The sequence below is a fragment of the Xyrauchen texanus genome, chromosome 20 (assembly GCF_025860055.1).
Source record: "Xyrauchen texanus isolate HMW12.3.18 chromosome 20, RBS_HiC_50CHRs, whole genome shotgun sequence".
NCBI classification, from domain to species: Eukaryota; Metazoa; Chordata; class Actinopteri; order Cypriniformes; family Catostomidae; genus Xyrauchen; species Xyrauchen texanus.
Genome location: NC_068295.1, coordinates 35,255,337 through 35,278,050, shown reverse-complemented (window position 1 = coordinate 35,278,050; position 22,714 = coordinate 35,255,337). Strand labels below are relative to the sequence as shown.

Sequence of the window (22,714 nt, the reverse complement as noted above, 5' to 3'; positions counted from 1 at the left end):
CAGGGCCATGATCGGCGATTCCAGGAGGTGCTCTAGCAGCGGACTGGCAGGTGATCCTTAGGTGAGCTTACTACACCAGGAGAAAGCCCCGGACACAACAGCCCCAATGCCTCCAGTCGCTCTCATGGAAATTGGGCTGAAGAGGATCTGGAGGTGTACGTAGACCTCTTCGAGAGGATGGCAGAGATCTGGAGCTGGCTGCATGCTCAGTGGGCGGCCAGGCTCATACCACTTTTGTCCAGGGAAGCCCAGCTTGAAACTACCAGCGGCGAGTATCCTGTGTACTATGACCAGAAGAACTCCATCTTGCCCTGAAGAGCACAGACAACTCTTTAGTTCGACGAAGATGGGCACGCTTGGACACCCGTTTGCCTTTATGCAACAGCTCTGTGATGCCCACCGGGAAGTGTCTGCTGGCTGAGGACCACGACGCCAAGGGAGTCATCGATCTTGTGGTGCTGGAACAGCTGATCTGTCGTCTGCCAGAAGGAATGGCATAGTCTGTCCAGTGCCACCACCCGGCATCGCTGGAGGAAGCTGTCCAACTGGCTGAAGACCGTGTGTCGGCATATCCAAGGGTAGAGGCCTCCCACTCTCTCTCCCCTCCCACTTGTTTCCCCCTTCTCTTCTCTCTCACACTGTCACTGTCATGCAGTCCGTCCCGGTACCCCTGAGATAAGGAAAGTTACCATGTCCCTGATATATATATATATACACACACACACACACACACACACACACACACACAAACAATTCACTCAACGGTGCTGCAGCATCACGTTAGTAGATTGAAAAAGTTCCAAGTCAAAAGACTACTCAATGTTCTGGCGGCTATACGTATCATCACTTATTTCAGGTGGGTATACACAAAGTCCTAAGAAAGATAGGTGGGCATATGGGTTCTGTGGTCCGCTTCCCAGTCCATAAAACAGCTTTCACATTACCAACTTTTAATGCAAACCGGGCTCTGTTTCAGACTAACCTGCCAGTGTGTAAGCCCCCTAATTGCAACCAATATTAAAAGTACCGTCGGCAGGTCTGAGTACTGACTCAATACCCGCACGCTGTTTGAGTACAGCAGGCTGCTTCAAACGTTCACATGTTGATGTCTGTGGATGAACGCTCATGTCTCACTGTGAATGCAGCCGCATGCATGAATAGTTAAATGTGCTTCTTGGTGAAAATGCCCCTCTTGAAGAGATCAAATCTGCTGCCAGTGTGATGTTGATGTAAACACAGACATTAATGTATTACATGAGAGTAAGCAGGGTTGGGGGGATTGGTGGAACAGTGTTCATAGATCAGTGGTGGCACCTCATGAAGTTGGTTGAAAGAATGTCCACAGTGTGCAGAGCTGGAATCTAAACAAATGGTGGCGACTTCAAAGAAGCTATATTTTATTGGTCACTGCTTTGGTCAACCAATACTTCCATTTGTGTTATTTCATAGATTGACTTAATTATAATTATTTTCCACATTATAAAATTGGTAGTGTATTTAGTGCTCCATGGTACTTAAAAGAATACTTTGGTGGGTACTACCATAGCACATAAAAAATGGTATTATAATGGCAGCATGTCCAAAAAACATGGCATTACAATGGTACTTTTTATGTTAAAACATGTGTTTCCACCTGCATTACAAGTGGTGCTGCATTGGATTGTGAGAGTTGTCTCTCCCCACAGCTGGGGTTTATTGTGAATCAGGGTAAACTGGACCTCATCATGCATCCTGTAGTTCAGAAACTCATCAATATCAAATGGAACTTATACGGCAGGTAAACTGCTATCAAAGTCTAACGCTGATATAGGGAGAAAATACATTTAACATTAGAATTATATGTATTCCACCTCTACAGAACCGGTGCCTGGATTCTCTTGCTGCTTAACTTCCTATTTATTGTCTCCTGGACAACTGTATCCGTATCTGTGTCTGTGACAGATGAAGGCGATCGGTATGTTCTTCCTCAGGTAAGCCCAATGATGGAGATAAAAATTTATTTTGTTGTTTGCATTTTTAAAGTAATAATTTGCCCAAAAGTAAAAAGACCTCTAGTTTTACTTTTGTAGTTTTGTAGTCTACTACACTTCTATGTTTACTAGAGTAATGTTTCTTTAGATTTTTAATATTTATACTTTAAATCAACTGGCGACCTGTCCAGGGTGTCCCCCGCCTTTCGCCCAATGTTAGCTGGGATAGGCTCCAGCCCCCCGCGACCCTGTACACAGGATAAGCGGTTGACAATGGATGGATGGATGGATACTTTAAATCAAGTACAGAATTTGTGTACTTCGTCCAACACTGGATAAGACAAATAAACAACCGCAGCTACCCTAATATTGCAAAAGGTGGAATGTCCTAATATTTCGGAGAACTCACAATGCAAATGGTTGTATGATCTCTGGAAAGACGGCTGTATTCATGTGTTTGCTCATAATGACTTCTCTGTGTAGGACTGGTGGCGTGAGTTGGTGTTAGTTTTGGCACTGGTGCTGACTGTGACTGATGTGTACAGGGGTACAAGTGATGAGATTGTGCGAACTTCTCTGGCATCGCTGGACTGTACGATGACTTGAGCTGCTCTCACCACATGTGTCCTGAGGTAACACACTGAGCCCATTCATACACTTAGTCCGGTCTTGTTAGATCAAGTTTAGAGAAGGATCTGATCAACTGTATTGAAATCTCTTGATTTATAAATTGATTCCATGTTATTTATTTTTGTATTTCAAAATATGTTTTCTCATACGAAAGACTTTGATACATTGTAAGGAATGTTGCAGGTTTAACACAAGTTAATGTCTATAGACAGCATCTTTGGAATGATGCAGACCACAGAAACCTCAGTATCTCAGTTTGCTATATTTATACAGTTGTCACGGTTTCGTGTCACCCGCACCATGTTTCGTGTCACCTGCACTGTGTATCGCATCATCTGCACCATGTTTCGCGTCGTCTGCACCGTGTTTCGCGTTTCACCCGTCACCGATCCCGTTCCATGTCACGTTTTCCCTGTTGTCCGCCCTGAGTCTCACTGTCCTTGTATAAACTACACTTCCCTTCATTCCCGATCCTCTTCACTGCCGCCTCTGTGTTATTGTCCGCACCTGTTTGTTATTTTGTCATTATCGTGTCTGTTTATTTAAACCCCGCTGTTTTCCCTTTCCTTTGTTGATTGTTGATGTTTCTCGTCGTGCTCAAGGTTACCGTTTATGTTTCTACCCTGCCCTTCGTGGATGTCTTCCCCAACCTGTGTAACCCCTGTATGTTCTTCCAGTTTTAGTTTCGTTTTCCCATTGTGGACCTTTTATTTTGTTCCAGTATTTGTGGTCCCTCTACTTTCTTCAATAAACTGCATTTGGATTCAAACCCCCTCGTCTGCCTTCTCCTGAGTCATTACAACAGTACTGTGCAAAAGTCTTAGACACATAAGAAGTTTCAGAAAAAATATAGTTTTAAGATGGATATTTAGGTATACCTTCAGCATTTGTAAACCGATAGAAAATATACATTTTAGACTCCCAAACTTTCAGGACTATGGACTGGTTCTTGCGTGGAGGCTGGCCGAGAGGACAAGGTTTCCGTGCGTCAAGATTTTATAGCCCATTCAGAAACTGCCAGACAGAAGCAATTGAGACAGCCTAAATAGATTGAAGAACTGTGGCGAACCCTCCAAGAAGCTTGGAACATCCTATCTGCCAACAACCAAGACAAACTGTGTCCAGGTGTACCTAGGAGAACTGGTGCTGTTTTGAAGGCAAAGGTGGTCACACTTAATATTGGTTTAACTTTTTTATGTTTAACTGGACTTTGTATGATATTAATTGATAAATGAAAACTATTTATGGCATTATTTTTGAAGAAATTCTCACTATGCAACATTTCTCACAAGTGCCTAAAACCTTTGCACAGTACTGTACATGTTGCACATCATTAAAACAATTATAGCACTCATAATGCTATCTTTTATGGGTAAAGTGGTTATGTTTCTCATTTTAAGCCATTTCATTCTTCCAGTTTAAAAACTAAACTTGAAGCAATGGCATAATACTCGCAGAGCAGATATGAGTGGGACTTTTGCATTATACACCATTGTGAGATTGGAATTACTTATCAGAATGGACTGCAATCGATAACCAGACCAGAGTGAGCATATGTGTTGGCCACGGTTCTGCTACTCACATTCCAAACATGAAACAGCTGTTTGTTTAGAGACACACATTCTATTGTGTCTTCTCCGTATGTCTTATCATGGACAGGATAACATGACGGCTTGTTAAAAAAGAAGACAATGATGAAAACATTGAGTGTAAAGGATCAATGGAAAGGAGGCGAGAACCGGCTTGACGATATAAATAATATTTTAATGAGAAACTTAAAACAAGGACACAAACACACATGACGGACATGTCCGTAAACGATCTCTCTCTCCTGCACGATCCTCTGCAGTTGACCTTTATCCCTCTCGGGAGGCTTGATTAGCCTAATACGGGACTGGGTGTGTAGGATCACGACCCGGCCCCGCCCTCCGCCCTGCCACATTCCTCCCTCGTTCTCTCAGGCTGGAGAGCCCCCAGCATGACGTACATCCCCCCAATTCCCTGGGGGAGGGCGTGCTCTAAGCCCCGTCTGCCGGCAGGTCATCCCCGTCTACCTGTACGAGGGAGGGGACAAGGGGAGGGAAACAGAAATAATTAAACTGGGGGGGTGCTTCCTGTAACAGTGTAGTACCCCCAAAAAACACTGTAAAATTTAAAAGAGAGGGAAAAGGCCAACGCAGAGCGGCAGTGAGAGAGAGAGAGGAGAGAGAGATGAAAAATTGAAAAAAGCCTACTCGCCAGTTCTCCGATACACCGTCGCATGGTCCTCGATCACTACTCCACCCTCTCAGGCGGACGACAGCCACTTCTCCCCGGGCAGACCGGAGTCAGACTCACGACCCCCGGCAGAAAGAACGCCCCTCCGCGTTCTCGGCAACTCGTGGGGACACTCCTCCGCCCCTGGCAGCGGCCCTACCGCTCCAGGTGGTCGGGGAGTCCCCTCGCGGACGGCGTCTTCCATCGACCTCTCCGCGTTTCTGGGGGATGGCAGGGCTCTCCTCCGCCCCTGGCAGCGGCTCCATCGTTCCAGGCGGTCGGGGAGTCCAGTCCCCAATCGCCTCGCGGACGGAGGCCGTTCACCGCATCCGGGCGGTCGGTCTACTCCCTTACCCGGTGGATGGCAGCGGCGCTCCCCTGGGTGGACGGCAGTGTCGAGGACTCCGCGACGGGCATCCCTCCTCCTTCCTGGGCTTCGGCACCAGTGTAAAGGGATCAATGGAAAGGAGGAGGCGAGAACCTGCTTGACGATATAAATAATATTTTAATGAGATACTTAAAACAAGGACACAAACACACATGAAGGACATGTCCGTAAACTATCTCTCTCTCCCGCACGATCCTCTGCAGTTGACCTTTATCCCTCTCGGGAGCCTTGATTAGCCTAATACGGGACCGGGTGTGTAGGATCACGACCCGGCCCTGCCCTCTACACTGCCACACTGAGTTACAGAAGCCTTTCTATCAGCTTGAACCAGTCAGGCCATGGATCCTTGATTTGGTGGGACCTACCTGCTTTCAATTCATTCTCAAAAATTGGAACAAAATATCAAAATCTTTCATTTGCAAACTGTTCTATCATCTTCAACATTCATACTTTTGTCCAATGACTGATATACAGAGAAGTGCCCAAAACTCTTTTTCTTTTGTTTCCTCTAACATTGTGATGTTCAGCCATGTCTATCGTGAGTGAGATTGAGTCTTTGTGGTTCACCTACTGCCGTCTTCCCACTACCCACCCACTTGTTTACACCTTTTTATGCCCATTCCTTAAGCTTTTTTTATTAATTTGAGGTGTGAACGACTGTTGATGAACTAAGGGGATTTCATGACACTTTAATCATTGTATGTGTTAACATGAAACTAGTGTAATAAAATTGGTTAATGCCATTGTCTGTGTAAAGTTATATGCAATATTAACTCATATAATGACCATGTAAAGCCAGTAAACCCTGTTACTTTTGCACAATATGCACAAGGATACCAGAAAGGGACTGTTTATAGAGCAAACACCTCCAGCTTGAATTACATTAGTCACACATAACCAGAAGTTCATCTGCCTAGAAAAGTAGTCCCATTGCTAAAATTATGATATAGACAACTTTACAGCTCAAATAAAACATATTTATTTTAAGGAAGAATGAAAATAATCTCTTTAAAAACAATACAAGATGCACATTTCTGCTTTTAAAACTTGTGTAATCTCTTGCCCCATAGACTTACATTGTACATGTCCATTCATCGGTACATTTTCTACACGTGGCATTGTTTTTGTATTAATGAAAATAAGATTTTTGTTTGTTTTTCCAACCAAAGGATGATTAAAAATGGCCAGTTGCTCTCTATAGGACTTAACTGATTTTAAACCTGGAACATTAATTTAAAGCTCATTGTGATGTAAATAAACAGTGTGTATTTAAACTGCAAGGACAAAAATCATCATTAATATGTTTTGGCTTAATACAGGAATGCAAGTACTTAGAAGGACACATCGAGTCCACATCAAGTATTTTCATGGCCGGACCATGAAAATAAACTAAATTGAAGACTTCTGGTAATATACTCATAATGAGCTTTAGTATGATGTAAAAGAATATGAATAATGATGAATCGTGATGCTGCACACCCGGCCCCTAATCAGGCTAATGAAGCCTCCGAGAGGGATAAAGGCCAACCGAGGACGGCAGTGCGAGAGAGAGAGAGGTTTACGGACAGCTGTTCGACACCTGTGTGTGTGTTTGTCTTTTTGGCTAAGTTTTTAATTAAAATATTATTTATATTGTCAAGCCGGTTCTCGCCCCTCCTTTCTGTTAATCCCTTTACACTGGTGCCGAAACACGGGAAGGAGGAGGGATGCTCTGTAGTTTAGTTCACACTGCTACCGTCCATCCGAATGGAGCAGCCGCGGCCATCCGCTAGAGGACCCTGGCCCCCTGGAAGTGGAGAAACAGTCGCCAACCGCGAGGGGAGGAGGGGCTCCCAACCAACTGCCTGGAGCGGTTACCACTGCAGGGGCAGGGGAGGCCCCTACCGTCCACCAAAAACGCGACGGGGTGTTCCATCTGCCATGGGCCGGAGGACTGCCTCCGATCCACCCGTGGAGGTGCGGCTGTCATCCACTAGAGGGTGGAGGAGTGGCCGGGGACCAAGCTATGGCATATCAGAAAACTCTCTCTCTTCTCTATCTGTCCCGCTAATGCTACACATTGGTCTTTCCCTCTCTTTTAAATTTTACTTTGGTTTTTAGGGAGTACTGCACTGTTACAGTGAGTACCCCCTAAGTATTGTTGTTTTCCTCCCCCTGTCCCCTCCCAGATTCAGGAAGGTGGGGATGACCTGCCGGCAGATGGGGTGGGGGTTATGTGTACGTCATGGCTCCCCAGCTTGAGCGAACAAGGGAGGAATGTGAATAATTAATTTATTATATTAATTATAATATAGCACGCAGGAGGGCGGGGCCGGGTCGTGATGCTGTGTGAGAGAGAGAGAGAGAGAGATTTCTGACACCTGTGTGTGTGTTTGTCTTTTTGGACCTCCTCCTTTCCATTAATCCCTTTACAATGACTAAGCATGCTGATTTATCTCTTTCTGGAATATCTTCTATTGGCTTTTGTATTTGATGCTAATGGCATTTCTGGTTGTCCATGTGGCAGATATATACCTGGTGTCAAACTCGCTTAGAGAGAACAGTCTTCGCCTCTTTGCAGTGTCCATCATTTTCCTGTGGTTAAGGCTGATGAAACATGTCAGAGCATTTAGGTAATATATACTTTCTAACCTCTATAGGGTCACCTGGTAATTTGCAGTTACCATAGATACTGTATATATGCCACATATGCTGCAAACCAAGGACTTCAGGTATAACGGTAACACCTTGACTGAAAGGGCAACACTCAAGCTAGATTGCCTGCAGTCAGATGGTACCACCTGGCCATTGGTCCAAATAACAATGCCTCCATATATCAGGTTTCACTGACAACACAGGTGGCCTCTTTTTTTTTTTTTTTGTGGGCTAGGTAACCATGGTAACATATGGTCAGTGTTACGTAACCATAGAAACATAAGGAAGTGGGGGTTTCCCTTTAAATGATACAGCAGTATGTCTGCATATGCTGGAATTTAATTTCACTCATCAAACAGTGCTAGTACTTGAACAATAGAGCACAACACTCTTTCAGTTGCCTTGGCTTCTGGAAGTATTTTTTTCCATTTATTTCTCCATAGGGATTTCAATAAATCAATGTGCTTACTGTACTGTATATCCTTTTATAATTGAGTGAACCGTGAACTTGCTTGTTTTGATTTTTGGGGGGTTACATCACCCACAACACCCTCACAACACCCCCGGAATCTACGCCTCTGTGTCTGTCTGTTTCAGTCTGCTCGTTTTCCGTTTTATTACACGACTACTTGCCAAATAAATAAATAAGTGGACATAAACTATTGATTTCAGATTAAATTATTTTATTGGCTTACATGATATAGGAAGTTGGAAAGGTGACTTGCATGAGAGGTGAATTATCACTTTATCCCATTTTTCAAAAAATATCTGACTGGTTGGATGGTATTTACAGATAGCTGTGTGATAAAATACTATTTATTTTTTGTTTATTGCTAAATATTCAGATATATGTAAATACATAAGTTGTTTGAGAGTGTATAAGGAGACTGATCCGATTACATCATAATGCTTCATGGGGGTAGGTGGCAGCTGACATTTTTTACTTTATTCAGTAAACTCTTCCCTCCTCTGAACCTCTCAAGTCTCATTCTCCCTTATACATGTTTGACCTGGCATGTTGCATTAAGTTTTGATGTTTTCACAACAAAACAACAACAAAAAAAGTTTTGCTGTAAATGTCGTCAATCCTGGGTGACACATCAACTCCATTTAACCATTTAATAACCATTTAATTTTCTTTCTGTTTCACACACAAAGCTATCTTATGCCTTCAGAAGACTTGGAATATAGCGCACAAGTCACATGGAATAATTCTATGATACTTTTGTGGTGCTTTTTGCACTTATTCTTCAAATATTCTCCTTTTGTGTTATACACACAAAATAGCAGCATATGAGTTTGGAAGAACATGAGATTGAGTAAATAATGACAATGCGATTTTGGGTGGATTATTCCTTTTACTGTCATGTAAAATATTTGTGATCATATGGTGTATGATAATGCATAGCCCAATGCAGTGACGCAACAAGCATCTATCATCTTACAGATAGAGGAGTCCATGCCTTGTGTGAGATGTTGCTATGACAACGAGTACATCCAGCTTGGAGACTTCTATGATAATGTCACCATTGACCCAGATAAGCATGCTGTGATGAAGAAGCTTACAGAACAGATCAAGGTGTCTGCATTAAAAGAATAGTTCATCTAAACATGAACAAATTATCCTCATTTACTGATAACCTTGTCATTCCAATCCTGTATTTCTTTCTTTTTGAAACAGAACATGAAAGTAGATGGAAATTTATACCACCAACTCTAAAAATATCACAAAAGCAATCTATACGACTCATGCGCTACATTCCAAGTCTTCTAAAGTCATACAATAGTTTTATATAAAAAGAGCTTGAAATATAAGTTGCGGTTATTTGATAATCTTCCTCTTTGCTGTAGCTCTTGAATGAAATTTTTGAATTTGCAGCGTCGTAATTGGTCCCGTGTTATGAGCGGTCATTTTTGTTTGCTGTCAGTGCCATTCAAAACAATTGTTCTTTGGCTGAACTTGTTTGAAATGAGTTTCCCTTCTGTTACTCACATGACGTTGTGTTGATGTAGTGACACTAGAGCCTCGGTTACCTCTTATCTTTGAGAAAAGGCCAATGAGAAATGGTGAACAGCATTTGCATGCCCCTCCCCCAGACATACGGATACAAAAGGAGGGAAGCGTGCGTCTTTTCTTCAGAGCAGAGCGGTTGTGTTTCAGTGAGATGAGTAAACCCACTGCAGTTCCACTCACCTCAATAAGAGCATACGCTGTTGGAGATATGGTGCATTTTCAGCTGCTTTTATCTTCTTCTGCACTTCTTCGACAGCCCTCTAAAAGAGTATATATTTCTCTAAAAGAGTACACATTGACGTTGAACGTCTTTTTAAAGATGCATCTTTCGCAAGATGCCCTTCCGTCTTTGTGTCATTCCTGGATGCGGTCCTTACCTCTCCACTTCTGTTGGCCATGGGCGCTGCCTCAAGTGTCTGGGCAGCGATTACACAGAGGCAGCATTTGTGGATGGTTCATGTTTTCACTGCGAGAACATGACCAAGGCAACATTGCGGTCGTGGCTTTCCTTCTTCTGGGGGAAAGCCACTCTAGCCACCCCACACGTTATGCCTTCTACCCACGGGTATAGGGCCGGTGCGACTGACACTGGAGGCGATTTCGGGAGTTTAACGAGCACTGTTTCGGCAGATAAATCCCCGCGGACCACCTGTTCCCCAGCACGTTCGTCTGCCCCCATCTGGTTACAAGATGAGACCGGCTCGCCTTACGGCCAGTCTGATGAAGCCCCCAAGCTGGATGAGAGTTTTGCTGCTGCAACGGAGAGCATCTTGGCAGACTCCGATGCTGAGGACTCGGCTGGGCTAGCGGTTCAGTGTTGTGCCGTTTTTAGATAGAGACTCCTAGTGTCACTACATCAACACAACGTCGAGTGAGTGACAGAAGGGGAGCATCTTGGTTACTGTCGTAACCTCCATTCCCTGATGGAGGGAACGAGATGTTGTGTCCCTCTTGCCACAACACTGTACAAGCTGCTGAAATGGCCGGGACCTTACTCTCGGCTCCTCAGCTCAAAACCTGTCTGAACAGATGCACGCTTCCTCCTTTTATACCCATGTGTATGGGGGAGGGGCATGCAAATTCTGTTCGCTGATTCTCATTGACCGAGGCTCTCAAGAGAGACCCCTAATGTCATTACATCGACACAACGTCTTGTTCCCTCCATCAGGGAACAGAGGTTACGACAGTAACCAAGAAGGTTCTTAACATAAAATTATTATGTAATCTTAAAACAAACACTTTGTGTAGAATGAACCTAGTTGAATTGGGTATACATTACCCAACAAAATTAGATGTGTCAATGTAACTGCAATAAATCTCTTTTATTTCTTAATGTGCTTACTAGTGAAAGTGAATGTTAGCATGCTAAACACATGCTGGTTAGAAGCACTACTGAGTGTAGTTTAGTAACTATCCTATGGTTAGCACAGCATTTCCTTATTGAAGCAAGCAATCAGATTAATTAACATCTACCTGTCCTCATCGTTAGCTCATCTTGCATTCTTCACCATAATTGTAACCCCCAAAACTCCAACATAACTGAAACTCTTCTAAACCTCAACGTAACAAAATATTAAACACTAACAAGTGTCCTCTTTAATATTCATCTTGCACAAAAACACATAAAATAATACTTAATTTGAACATTTACTCTCCCTATCGAGTAGTATTCTGGGAAATGGAAACACCCTGCCCAGTTTCATCAATGCTACATTAACAACATAACAATTATTCACGTAGTCCCAACTTAAAAGGATTAAGTAAAATTCTATTTTACAAATTTAAAGAACACATTGAAATCTTGTTGTGACAAAATGTTCTTGAATAGTGTTGCTTTAGTTCATTTAAATTAAGTAAATTGAACATGCAACAAAAATAATTTTTTGTACACTTTGTAGGCATGATGGCATTTCATGTAGACTTTAACCTGGACTATTCATTTCAGTGATGTGATTGGTGTGTCCGTAGCTACTGATGATGCCAAGAAACTCTCAACAAGCTAAAATGGATGTGAAAACCTCTGAAACCAGCCAAGAACTTACAGAAACCAGCAATTAATCTGGATTGGTGCCAAATCCATCTAAATGGGTTAGAACGGACTTCTGTGTAGCAAATCAGATATTATGTTGTAACTGACAATCAATACTGTGCTTGCAAGCACTCTATTGATATTCCTCAGTATTCTACTCTTACTTACCCTTACTATAACATTTTTTGCAATTAATTCAGCCATAACATCTTAACCTATAGATTCAATTCAAATTTGTTTTGTTTTGTTATTATTTTTTTTATTTGTAAAGTTAAATAAGTTTTTTTTTTAAATCTAAGATTATAACTTGAAAACATATTCATCTGACTTGAAAATTTCCATTTGATATTGAAAAAATTTTAGTGTCATTTTTTTCTTCTATTTGCATAATTAATTGTAATAGGTCTTTCTTGCATCTGTTTAACCATATTCAACAATCTATAGCCCCCTTTATACACTGCAACAATGGTGATACTTTGTTTTAATTCTAATGCACAGTGACAGAAAACAAGTCGCACGCTGAGTTATGACAAAAATGCAAAGCACCTCTGATTTCAAAGCATTTTTTTTATGCAGGACCAAAAAAAATACATTTTACAGCTATTCGTTCCTTGCCTTGCAAGCACTGGTATTTACTTCTAGAAATGCAAATCTAGTTTGACAGATTTTTAAACAAATACATGTTTTTGTATCTTCACAAGTTGTTTACAATGTGGGCCTGTATCTTTGTGCAATAAAGTGATGTGTTCTGAACCCTGAAGGATTTGTTTAATTAAAAATGGGAAAGAACAAGAACTGCATAGCCTCCTTCTTTGTACCCCAACTATACAAACTTTAAGGAAATAGTTCACGAAACATGTCTCATCCTCATGTCTTTCCAAACCTGTATGCTGTTATTTTTTACATGGAATGCAAAAGGAGAAATTTTGAAGAATCTTTACACAGCTCTTTTCCATATATAAAACCCACATTATTTCAGTAACCGTGACTGTCAAGTTCCAAAAATTACCAAAAAAACCCTCACCATAAAAGTACCATTAAAGTACTCCATATGACTATTCCTAGTCTTTCCTGATGTATCCCTTGCAAATTAGCTTTGTGTGAGGAACAGAAAGGAAATTAAATAACTATTCACTGATTATGATTCCCCCCACTGAAAGCTCTGAAATCTCATTCAAATTCACTCAGATTTAAAAAATGGTCTGCTGGTGTGTTGCGCCAGGTTTGACATCTTTAACGCCAAAACAACATTGGCTCCTGCTTCTGTTGTTATCAAAAACCATGCGCTAGTTCATATATGTGGAATGGAGAATGATATTTGACAGCTGCAGCGGAGGGGAATATTTTCAGTGAATTATGACTGTTCCTTACAAAGAGCTTTCATATGTCACCAAAGTCAAAGAATGCAAACAACTTTTATGGTATTTTTATTTTATTTTATTTTTTGGAGCTTGACAGCTGTGGTCGTTATTCACTGATCAGCCACGACATTAAAATTACAGACAGGTGAAGTGAATAACATCAATTATCTCATTACAATGGCACCTTTCAAGGGGTGGGACTTATATTATTAGGCAGCAAGTAAACAGTAAGTTCTTGAATTTCAAGTGTTGGAAGCAGTAGAAATGGGCAAGCATAAGGATCTGAGCGACTTTGACAAGGGCCAAATTGTGATGGCTAGACGACAGGGTCAAAGCATCTCTAATCATAGCCGCAGACCAATCAGAGTGCCCATGCTGACCCCTGTCCACTGCCGAAAGTGCCTACAATGGGCACATGAGTGTCAGTACTGGATCATGGAGCAATAGAAGAAGGTGGCCTGGTCTGATGAATCACATTTATTTTAGATCATGTGGACAGCCGGGTGTGTGTGTGCATCATTTACCTGGGGAAGAGATGGCAGCAGGATGCACTGTGGGAAGAAGGCATGGCGGCAGAGGCAGTGTGATGCTTTGGGCAATATTCTGCTGGGAACGCTTGGGTCCTGGCATTCATGTGGATGTTACTTTGACATGTACTACCTTCCATAAAGATTGTTACAGACCACGTACACCCCTTCATGGCAAAGGTATTCCCTGATGGCAGTGACCTCTTTCAGCAGGATGATGTGCCTTGCCACACTGCAAAAATTATTCAGGAATGATTTGAGGAACATGACAAAGAGTTCAAGGTGTAGAGTCTTGGTGCCAGATACCACAGGACACCTTCAGAGGTCTTGTGGAGTCCATGCCTCAACGGGGCAGAGCTGTTTTGATGGCACGAGGGGGACCTACGTGATATTAGGCAGGTGTTTTTTTATGTTATGTTTTTATGTTATGTTCAGTGTGAACTGTCATTGTATGGAAAAGTGCTGAGTGAAGATTCTTCAGACATTCTCCTAACAGCCTGTCTACACCAAACGCCAGTGGCATGGAGCCACAAAAGCGAAACAATCCCATTATAATCAATGAGATGCTGTCTGCGCTTGATGTTGACGCATTGCGCCTAGTGTAGGCCTAATCATCTATTTTGCACTGCACGTGCTGGCGCTACTCTCTGCCAGTTAAATAGACAATTTAGATAATTTATTTTGACATGTCAAGTGTAGTCAGACAGCATCAAGCTGTTAAGACATCACTCTTGTCTGGTGTAGACACGGTGTTAGAAATACATCAGAAAAAAAGAACAGCATACCGGTTTGGGGCGACATGAGGGTGAGTATATAATGACATCAGTTTAATTTTCATTTTGAGTTCACCACATGTCACAAGGGCAAAAACAGGTACACTTTTCCATTAGTCAGCTGAAAAGTTATCTAGCTCCCTGGCGGAAGTAGGCTGATTTCCGCTCCCTTCATCACTACTACTGCTACTGGCAGCCAATGAGGTAAAGATGGCGGCGGCCGAGACTGATCGCGATGCTTCGTCCGCTCTCTGCAGCGAATTCCTCAATTTCTCCGCAAAAGACACGGCTGCGGTAGGCGACATTTTATGAATACTTTCTAAAGTGTCTCGTCTTATAAGCGACATGTATTTAGATGTTAAATACGTTGCGGGCGCGGTGACATTTCATTTTTTTCCTGGTTGTTTTCCCCAATGTTGTCATGCTAACTCGCTAACTGCTAGCCTGTGAGATTTTCACACCTCAGCCTCCAAAACACACACACACACACACACACACACACACACACACACACACACCTGACACGCAATTTTACACAGATTTCTATAATATATCTCTAAGCTTTATTAGAGAGGTTCCATTGATTTATTGCATGTGAATTTAACTTAAGTATTGGCTATCAAAGAGATTGGCTTTTAAACAGATTTGTAACTGTTGTTTTGAGAAGACTGCGATGAAAACAAAGTGCCCGCTTTGTTCATCGCATCTAGTCTCTGATGTACTACAGCTTAGTTTATGCTGTCATTAACTCAGATCTTATGTTTGCATGGACAGCTCGCTTGGGATATTTTATACGTTTATTTAAACAAGCATGGTCATGCGGAAATTAGTATTTGTGAAATAAAACATGTATCTATTGTGTTGTACTGCCCTAAAAGTATCATTATTAACTATTTCACTGTTCTACCTCCGAATATCAGGTATTGATGGAGGAACAATGAGTTTGCCACTCCAGTAATGTTATTTAACCAATGTGGGGTTTGTCAAAACAAACATTAACCCTTGTGCGACCTTTGGGACTTGTCTGTCTTTTTCATTTTTTTTCGACCATTTTGGCAATGAGTGTTGATGCCAACGACATCAATTTTGACCAAGATGTGTGTTGGGGGGTATTTAAAACGCTGTTACAATAATAACTCTATAATACACTCCGGACCTCCCGGACAAATATGTCCCCATTGAAACCCATTAAAACCGCAATATTTGATCCCAGTGTCATTAAAGCAAAATATCATGAATTTTATGATATTATCTTTTCATTCTGGAGCCCTGGCTTCAAAATTTACATTTGTAATATTTTCCACCAGATGATGCAATTTGTCTCATGTTTAGCCTGTGGAGCAAATGCATGCTTTTTTCCTATTTTCTGTTATATAGAGCACTGCTGTCCAATTTAAATTATGCAGCTAAAATTGTGTGGGTGTGTTGGTATAGATGTCAGAGTGAGGTGTGTGTGTGTGTGTGTGTGTGTGTGTGTGTGTGTGTGTGTGTAAAAAAACAACCACGACAGTGGCACTATGTAAACAAGCTGGCATTTAAAGTGTTAAAATCTTGAAAATGAATGAATATTTGGTAATTATGATCAGGACTGATGTTGGTTTAATAAGTCAGTGAAAGTGGAAAATTAATTAATATGTAATATTTTTATGTCAGTTTTATGCCACAGAAATTTATGTCCTCTAAGGTACTGAGTGTGTATTTTATTTTTATTTGTATATTTTTTTTAATCTGACATTGCACAAAAATAATATTGCATCAAAATCAATGTTGTTGCTAATCATTGACATACCCCAGACTGTGATAATCCCCCAAAAAAAAATCCCCTTTGCATGTAGTATATGAAAAGTATATATTTTGTTTTATATACACGAGGGTTAAATTGATATTTTAGTGTCTTGCCTGTGTTGTATTGCAAACAAAACATGTCACTTCTCTCTCATTATTTTAATTCTGTGGTTGTAATGTCTCATAGAACTTAAAGGCTGCAATGCACACTGGATATATTAGACTAGGCCTTCAAAACATGCATGAAATAATGTAATTATTAGTCTCCTCTTTTGTTTTCACTGCTAAAATTCTGATTTAATTTATTTAAAATCAATGCTTGCTTGGTAATTTTTTTAAACAGACCCTAGATTGTATGGCTATATGCTTTATTACTAAATCCAGATTAGTAGGTTGATTTAGACAGTCGCAGAGTTTGCCAAGTTCCACTTACTGTGCATATGTAATGCTGTTTCCCTCTAGCACTGCAATCATGGTAACACATGCAGCCTACTGTAATAACAGTACAATACTAAAAGTATAAAATATTTTTGAAACTATCAGGCTGTGCATCATACTTGTTGTTTGACGTCAGTGAGGTTATTACAGTATTTCCTTAATGAAGAAAAGCTGTCACATGCTTTCAAAATTCTACCTTGTATTTCCTTTTGTCTTTTGTGATGAATACAGTGAATGAGGCCGATATCACAGTAACGTTGGATATCTACTGCCTGATACCTATTGTTTTCTTAAATATAGGTTTGTCCCACTCAGATTATGCTTCACAATTGTCAATTTTAATATTAAGGCCCATTGTTATTAAATAATTATAAATTATTTAATAAAAATATAATAATTAATTATTTAATGCTCAGTCATTGAGGTATTATGGCATTACAACATTCTTCACTGCATCTCATTTTCTTTCCTGGCATTCCAGATCATTTCATTCAGAGTCATTTTTGAGGATGGGAAAACTGTATGATTGAATATTTTCATATTAAACAAAATAATGATCATATAATTGAATGACTGCTGTCAAACATTTCGAAAATTGGTCCAGTCGCCGAAATTCCAAAAACCAAAAATATTCCTTGATGTCAGTGCACTATTGACTTTTCACTCATTTTCACTATTACTTTTTCATTTTCTTAAATAGATATGCCACAAACATCAACATTTCCATTCATCTAAATTCAGTATAATAATAAATATATAATAATTAACAAAACGTGGAAAAGTCAAAGAACAATATCATTGTTAAGATGTACCTGTATTCTATGAGATTATATTATTTAAATCCCAAAGAACAGAGTGCTCTGACAGTAATGGCTTTACACTTTTATTTAGTGATTGTTTGAATGTTTATAAAATAAATAAAGATATTGTGATGTTGAAAAGACTATTTGAGCAGCTGGTTCTTTATTACAACCGCTTCAGTCCCTCTTTTGCTGGTAAACAGCAGCAGGAATGCAGATCACACCGGTTTGATCGTACCCATCTGAGCACAGCCTAGTGTAATCACACCAGTTTGATCGTACATGCGAAGGGGTTAAAGGAATATTCCCAGTTTAATTCAAGTTGAGTTCAGTCGACAGCATTTGTGGCATAATATTGATTACCACAAAAAATTATTTTGACTTGTCCCTCAAAAAGCAAAAATCTAAATTCCTGTGAGACACCTAACAATGGAAGTCAATGGGGGCATAAACATTTAAAATACTCACAGTTTCAAAAGTATAGCCACAAAACGTAAACAATATGCATATTATCATGATTTTATCTTTAGTGTGAAAAAATTGCTTAACCTTTTCTGTGTAAAGTTATAGCCAATTTTACAACTTTGTTGATGTAATGTCAACAAACCCTAAAATGACTATAAATTAGGGCTGCAACTAATGATTATTTTATAATCGACTAATTTAACGATTATTAGAACAATTATTTGGGTGATTATTGCAACGATTAATCATTAGCGCTTAACCAACTATTCAGCTTGTGCCCGACTTAAAAGGTTTTATTAAACGTAATAACAGTAAAGAGGACAAAAAACATATTTTAAAAATACCTCTAAATGACATTCACTGAATTAAAGGAAAAAAACTACTTGGATTTTTATAGTTTAATTAAAAATGTCACTGCAAAAAATCCTATTATCATCAAGTGTTTTTTCTTGTTTTCCATTTAACATTATCTAAAAATAATTAAAACAAGATGCATTTACTTGAGAAGCAACATTTAAGATATTTAGACTTGCTTTAAGAGAATGTATCTTAAATATAAGTGTATTTTGATGTGTATATTTTCACTTGTTCATACTTCTGCTATTGCAGTAAAGAAAAATATACTCATATTCAAGATATTTGCTTCAAAAGCAAGTCTAAATATCTTGTATGTTGCTACTCAGGTATTTTTTGATATTTTATATATTAAAATTAATTAATTAAATATTATATTCAAAACTCTCCAATAACAATTTTTTCTTCTGCTGTATTGCTGCTAAAGTAAAAGTACATAAGGAGTTTTAGATATTTATATTGGAAAACAAACCAAAAAAGACAATAAAAAAAAATTAAGATTACACCCTCTCACATTTTTGTTCACTTGATTTCGATCCATCTTTAAAACAAACTCTTCTTTATAGAGCTGCGTATCGCTGATTTTCTTCACCATATTATTTTACATACATCACCTTAATCTGTTTGGAGTGCGTCTGGACTGTGATCTGTTCTTTCTTCCTCTCCTCAATCAAGTGCGAGCTGATGTGCTGCTCTCCCGCGTCATCATTAGCGTTTCAAAAGATCTCATGCTGTGTTAAATTAAATCAGACTACTATTCGACAATGAAAAGTTTTGTCGACAATTTTTTATTGTTGATGTTGTCGATAATGCCGACTAATCATTTCAGCCCTACTATAAATATTATGATTTAAACCACTTTACAGCTCAAATACACAAGTCTTAACAGAAGAATTAATGTAAGTACTTTTATAAAATTATAAGCTTCACATTTCTGCCTTTAAACCCTCCACAAATTGGCCCCATTCACTTTGTGAATTTAGATGGCATGTCCCCCCCAGTTATAATGATTGCTACGCCCTTGGTGTCATCTATAGATATTGAACAATTGTTTAGCTATTGAGTAACGCAAAAAATAATCTTCTTGGGATGGGCAGTATAAGATATATTAAAACATATTTTGAGGTGAATCCTGCTTGTTACTTCCCAAGCTGTCCAATAAGGCTACACAAAAATAGTGACGGCAAGCAGTACAGTAGAAGAAAACTCAATCACTAGGTTTTCTGTTCAAACTTGACCTTTGTTCATCTAACCTACTTTGCCGATTTCGATGTGAAGGTTTTTTGGGCTCATTTGGGCATATTTGCTCTACATGGATACATGCTATGTATCAGTAATGAATAGTGTATTAACTTGATGACATGAAAAATCCCATTTAAGGGTAAAAGTATGGCAATATTTTTTTTTCTGATTTTCAGGCTTCCCCTTTGACTTGAACATGTATAATTCTAACTTTACCCATCCATCAACAGAAATGGCTACAAGTGAGCAACCTGCCCAAAGAAGTGTATCAGCACTTGGCCTGCTACGTCCCCAAGATCTACTGCCTGGGACCCAACCTGAACCCTCAGAATGAGGACCTGCTGGCCCAGTTGCTGCTTCAGTCCCCACTGGAGTGGTATCTGTGTGGTGAAGAGCCATCTGTGGGGTTGGCCAAGCTGGAACAGAGCAACCAGCCTTCACAGCTCTGTGGACATGTCTTTAAAGTGGGAGAGCCAACATACTCCTGCAGGTAGAATATCAGTAGTACATAATTTACTCTTGATACTGCCAAAGAAGCAGGTCATTTCTCTATAGACTACACCCAGAATGAGGCTTTGTTTTGACTTCAAAAGGTGCTTCAAAAGTGAGAATGGCCCTGTTCGAAAACCTAGTTTGCTGTCTTCAAAGCATCCGAAATTGCTTTGAACCCCATAAGTGGGACACTTTACTTGTCAGCAACTTTGTGTGTAACATAAATGGTGCTCTGCAAGGGTGACCTATTCACAATTGATTCTAATAGAGTTTGACGTTAACATGTTGCCAAGCTAACACATAATTAAAGGAATATTAACAAGTTAAGCTCAATTGACAGCATTTGTGGCATAATGTTGATTACCCCAAAAAAACTCTTAAAAAAAAATAAAGAGCAAAAAAGTGAGACACAACAGAAGTGAAGGTGGCCCATTTTTGGAGGGTTTAAGGGCAGAAATGTGAAGCTGATAATTTTATAAAAGCACTTGTTGTATTATTTGAGCTGTAAATTTGTTTAATTAATAATTTTTGTGATGGTTTTATGGTTTACAGGGTTACATCGTCATGGCGATGAAGTTGTAAATTTGCCTAAAACTACACAGTTAAGGTTAGCAAGAGATTTTATCACACTAAAATCATATTAACACACACGTTGTTTGCATCTTGTGGCCATACTTGTGAAGCAGTAAGTATTTTAACATTTACGGATTGGCCCCATTCACTTCCAGTACCTCACTGTAACAGTTGTTGATTTATATATATTTTTTTTTTTAAGGAGAGACTAGTCAAAAAACTAGTGGTTATCAACATTATGCCACAGATGCTGTTGATTGAACTTAACTTGTATTGAACCCAGAATATTCCTTTAACTGCTAAATCAGGGACTAAAAACGATGTTTTTCACTTCTGAGAAATAAATTATCTTTTGTTCTGGTTCAGGAGTTCTGCAGTCTCCTTTCCAAATGGTTACCGGTTAGAACAAAATAAAAGAACTGTTAATAATTTTCTTTTAAATATTACAATACTCTGTGCTAAGGGGTGAAATACCTATTGCAGAGAAAAAAGCAACCTGGTCTAGAAAAATAAGTTCAAAGTAAGTCACTTGCCTCATAATAAACATGAAATTAGCGATTTATCACAATAGAAATCATAACAAGCATACAGTTACTTAACAGAATTGGAAACAATTGAATAGTACTTTATACATCTCCATTTCCCAAAAAGTTGGGATAGTTTGAAAAATGCTAGTAAAAACAAAAAGTAGTGATTTGTAAATGATGTTCACCCTTTGCTAACTACACATTATATGATGATATATATGATGATTGTTTTTTTTTTTTTTAAATGTATGTGCAGTAATTTCAAACCAGATGATTGCAACGTTCTCCAAAAAAAGTTTGGACAGTCGAGTGTTTAACCACTCTGAAACATCACCATTTCTTCCAACAAAAGTTATTAAGCAAATAGGCACTGTAGACACAAGATTTTTTTTAGTTTAAAAAGTGGAATTTCCCCCAATATTATGTGGGTCTTAAGCTACACAATTGGTACAGGCCGTCATTGCCGTATTGTGCTCTTCATAATGCACCACACATTCTCAATTGGAGATGGTCAGGACTACAGGCAAGCCAATCTAGCACTCTCAGTCAGATTATTCGGCCAGTATGTGGTTTGAAGTTGTCCTGCTGAAAATGCCAAGACATACCTGGAAAAGATGGTGCTGGGTGACAGTATATGCAGCTACAAAATCTTTACATATCTGTCTGCATTAATGGTGCCCTCACAGATGTGCGAGTTACCCATGCCATGGGCACTGACTAGGGGTGTAACGATGCATCGATCCAATGTTATCGATACAATGTGTAAATATTGATATAGAATTTGTTTTAAGATGTATCTTTATTTTAATACTCTCATGTCCGTATGCATTTCCGTCAGGCGATGAAGCAATCTTATTACATTAATTTCACTTTATGAGCACTAAATATGCTTTTCATGTCGGACAATGATGTGCGCAGGGTCTGAGAAGCCAAATTGTGCTCTGCTATCCGTGCAGCGTGCACAAATGTCAACCTGGCTTCCCACAAAAGCCGAGCTCCATTAACAGGATCCGCTCGAGCGCATCAACCGGGCACTCCTTAAAATGTGAGCTCTCGTGACAAACGCAGCTCGGCTATCTTGCGTGTTTATTTCTGGCCTCCATCAATATCATTGTGCATGCGACCCATTTGAATTTTACATGAGATGAGGATTAGCCCTTTTCCTCTTTGACCCGGAGTTCACAATGTTTTGTTTTTATTAGCATTTTTCATATGGTCCCAACTTTTTTGGAATTGGGGTTGTAATAATGTTTTACATGTATCTGGATTCGTCATGCATGTGTATGTAGTAATTATACATAGTTGTTAAAAATGTCTTTATTCACAGAATTCGACATCCACAATGGACAAGTAGGCAAATAAATGTATGATGCATCAGTTTCCTTATGGATCAAAGCATGTTTCACTTTTTCAGGAAACATGAAGTGCTGCAGTTCCAAAAATATATTATGTTTTG

General features: G+C 39.7%; 1 protein-coding gene and 1 long non-coding RNA gene across 3 annotated transcripts in view; both read left to right on the top strand.

Moving 5' to 3' along the window:
* Positions 1-1,933: 1,933 nt before the first annotated feature.
* LOC127660711 (uncharacterized) lies at positions 1,934-12,023 on the top strand. Its single transcript, XR_007972672.1, has 3 exons — positions 1,934-1,970; positions 2,454-2,602; positions 11,838-12,023. It is a non-coding gene; the product is annotated as an uncharacterized LOC127660711 (long non-coding RNA).
* Positions 12,024-14,777: 2,754 nt separating this feature from the next.
* Positions 14,778-22,714, top strand: part of LOC127660699 (E3 ubiquitin-protein ligase UBR2-like) — a 58,148-nt gene continuing 50,211 nt past the window's right edge. For both annotated transcript variants that reach the window (XR_007972670.1, XM_052151069.1), the window contains exons 1-2: positions 14,778-14,876; positions 19,897-20,156. Coding sequence is in view for 1 of the 2 variants with exons in the window: in XM_052151069.1 (XP_052007029.1) it covers positions 14,793-14,876; positions 19,897-20,156 (344 nt within the window). In the remaining variant the exon portion in view is untranslated. The remainder of the gene's footprint in view (positions 14,877-19,896; positions 20,157-22,714) is intronic.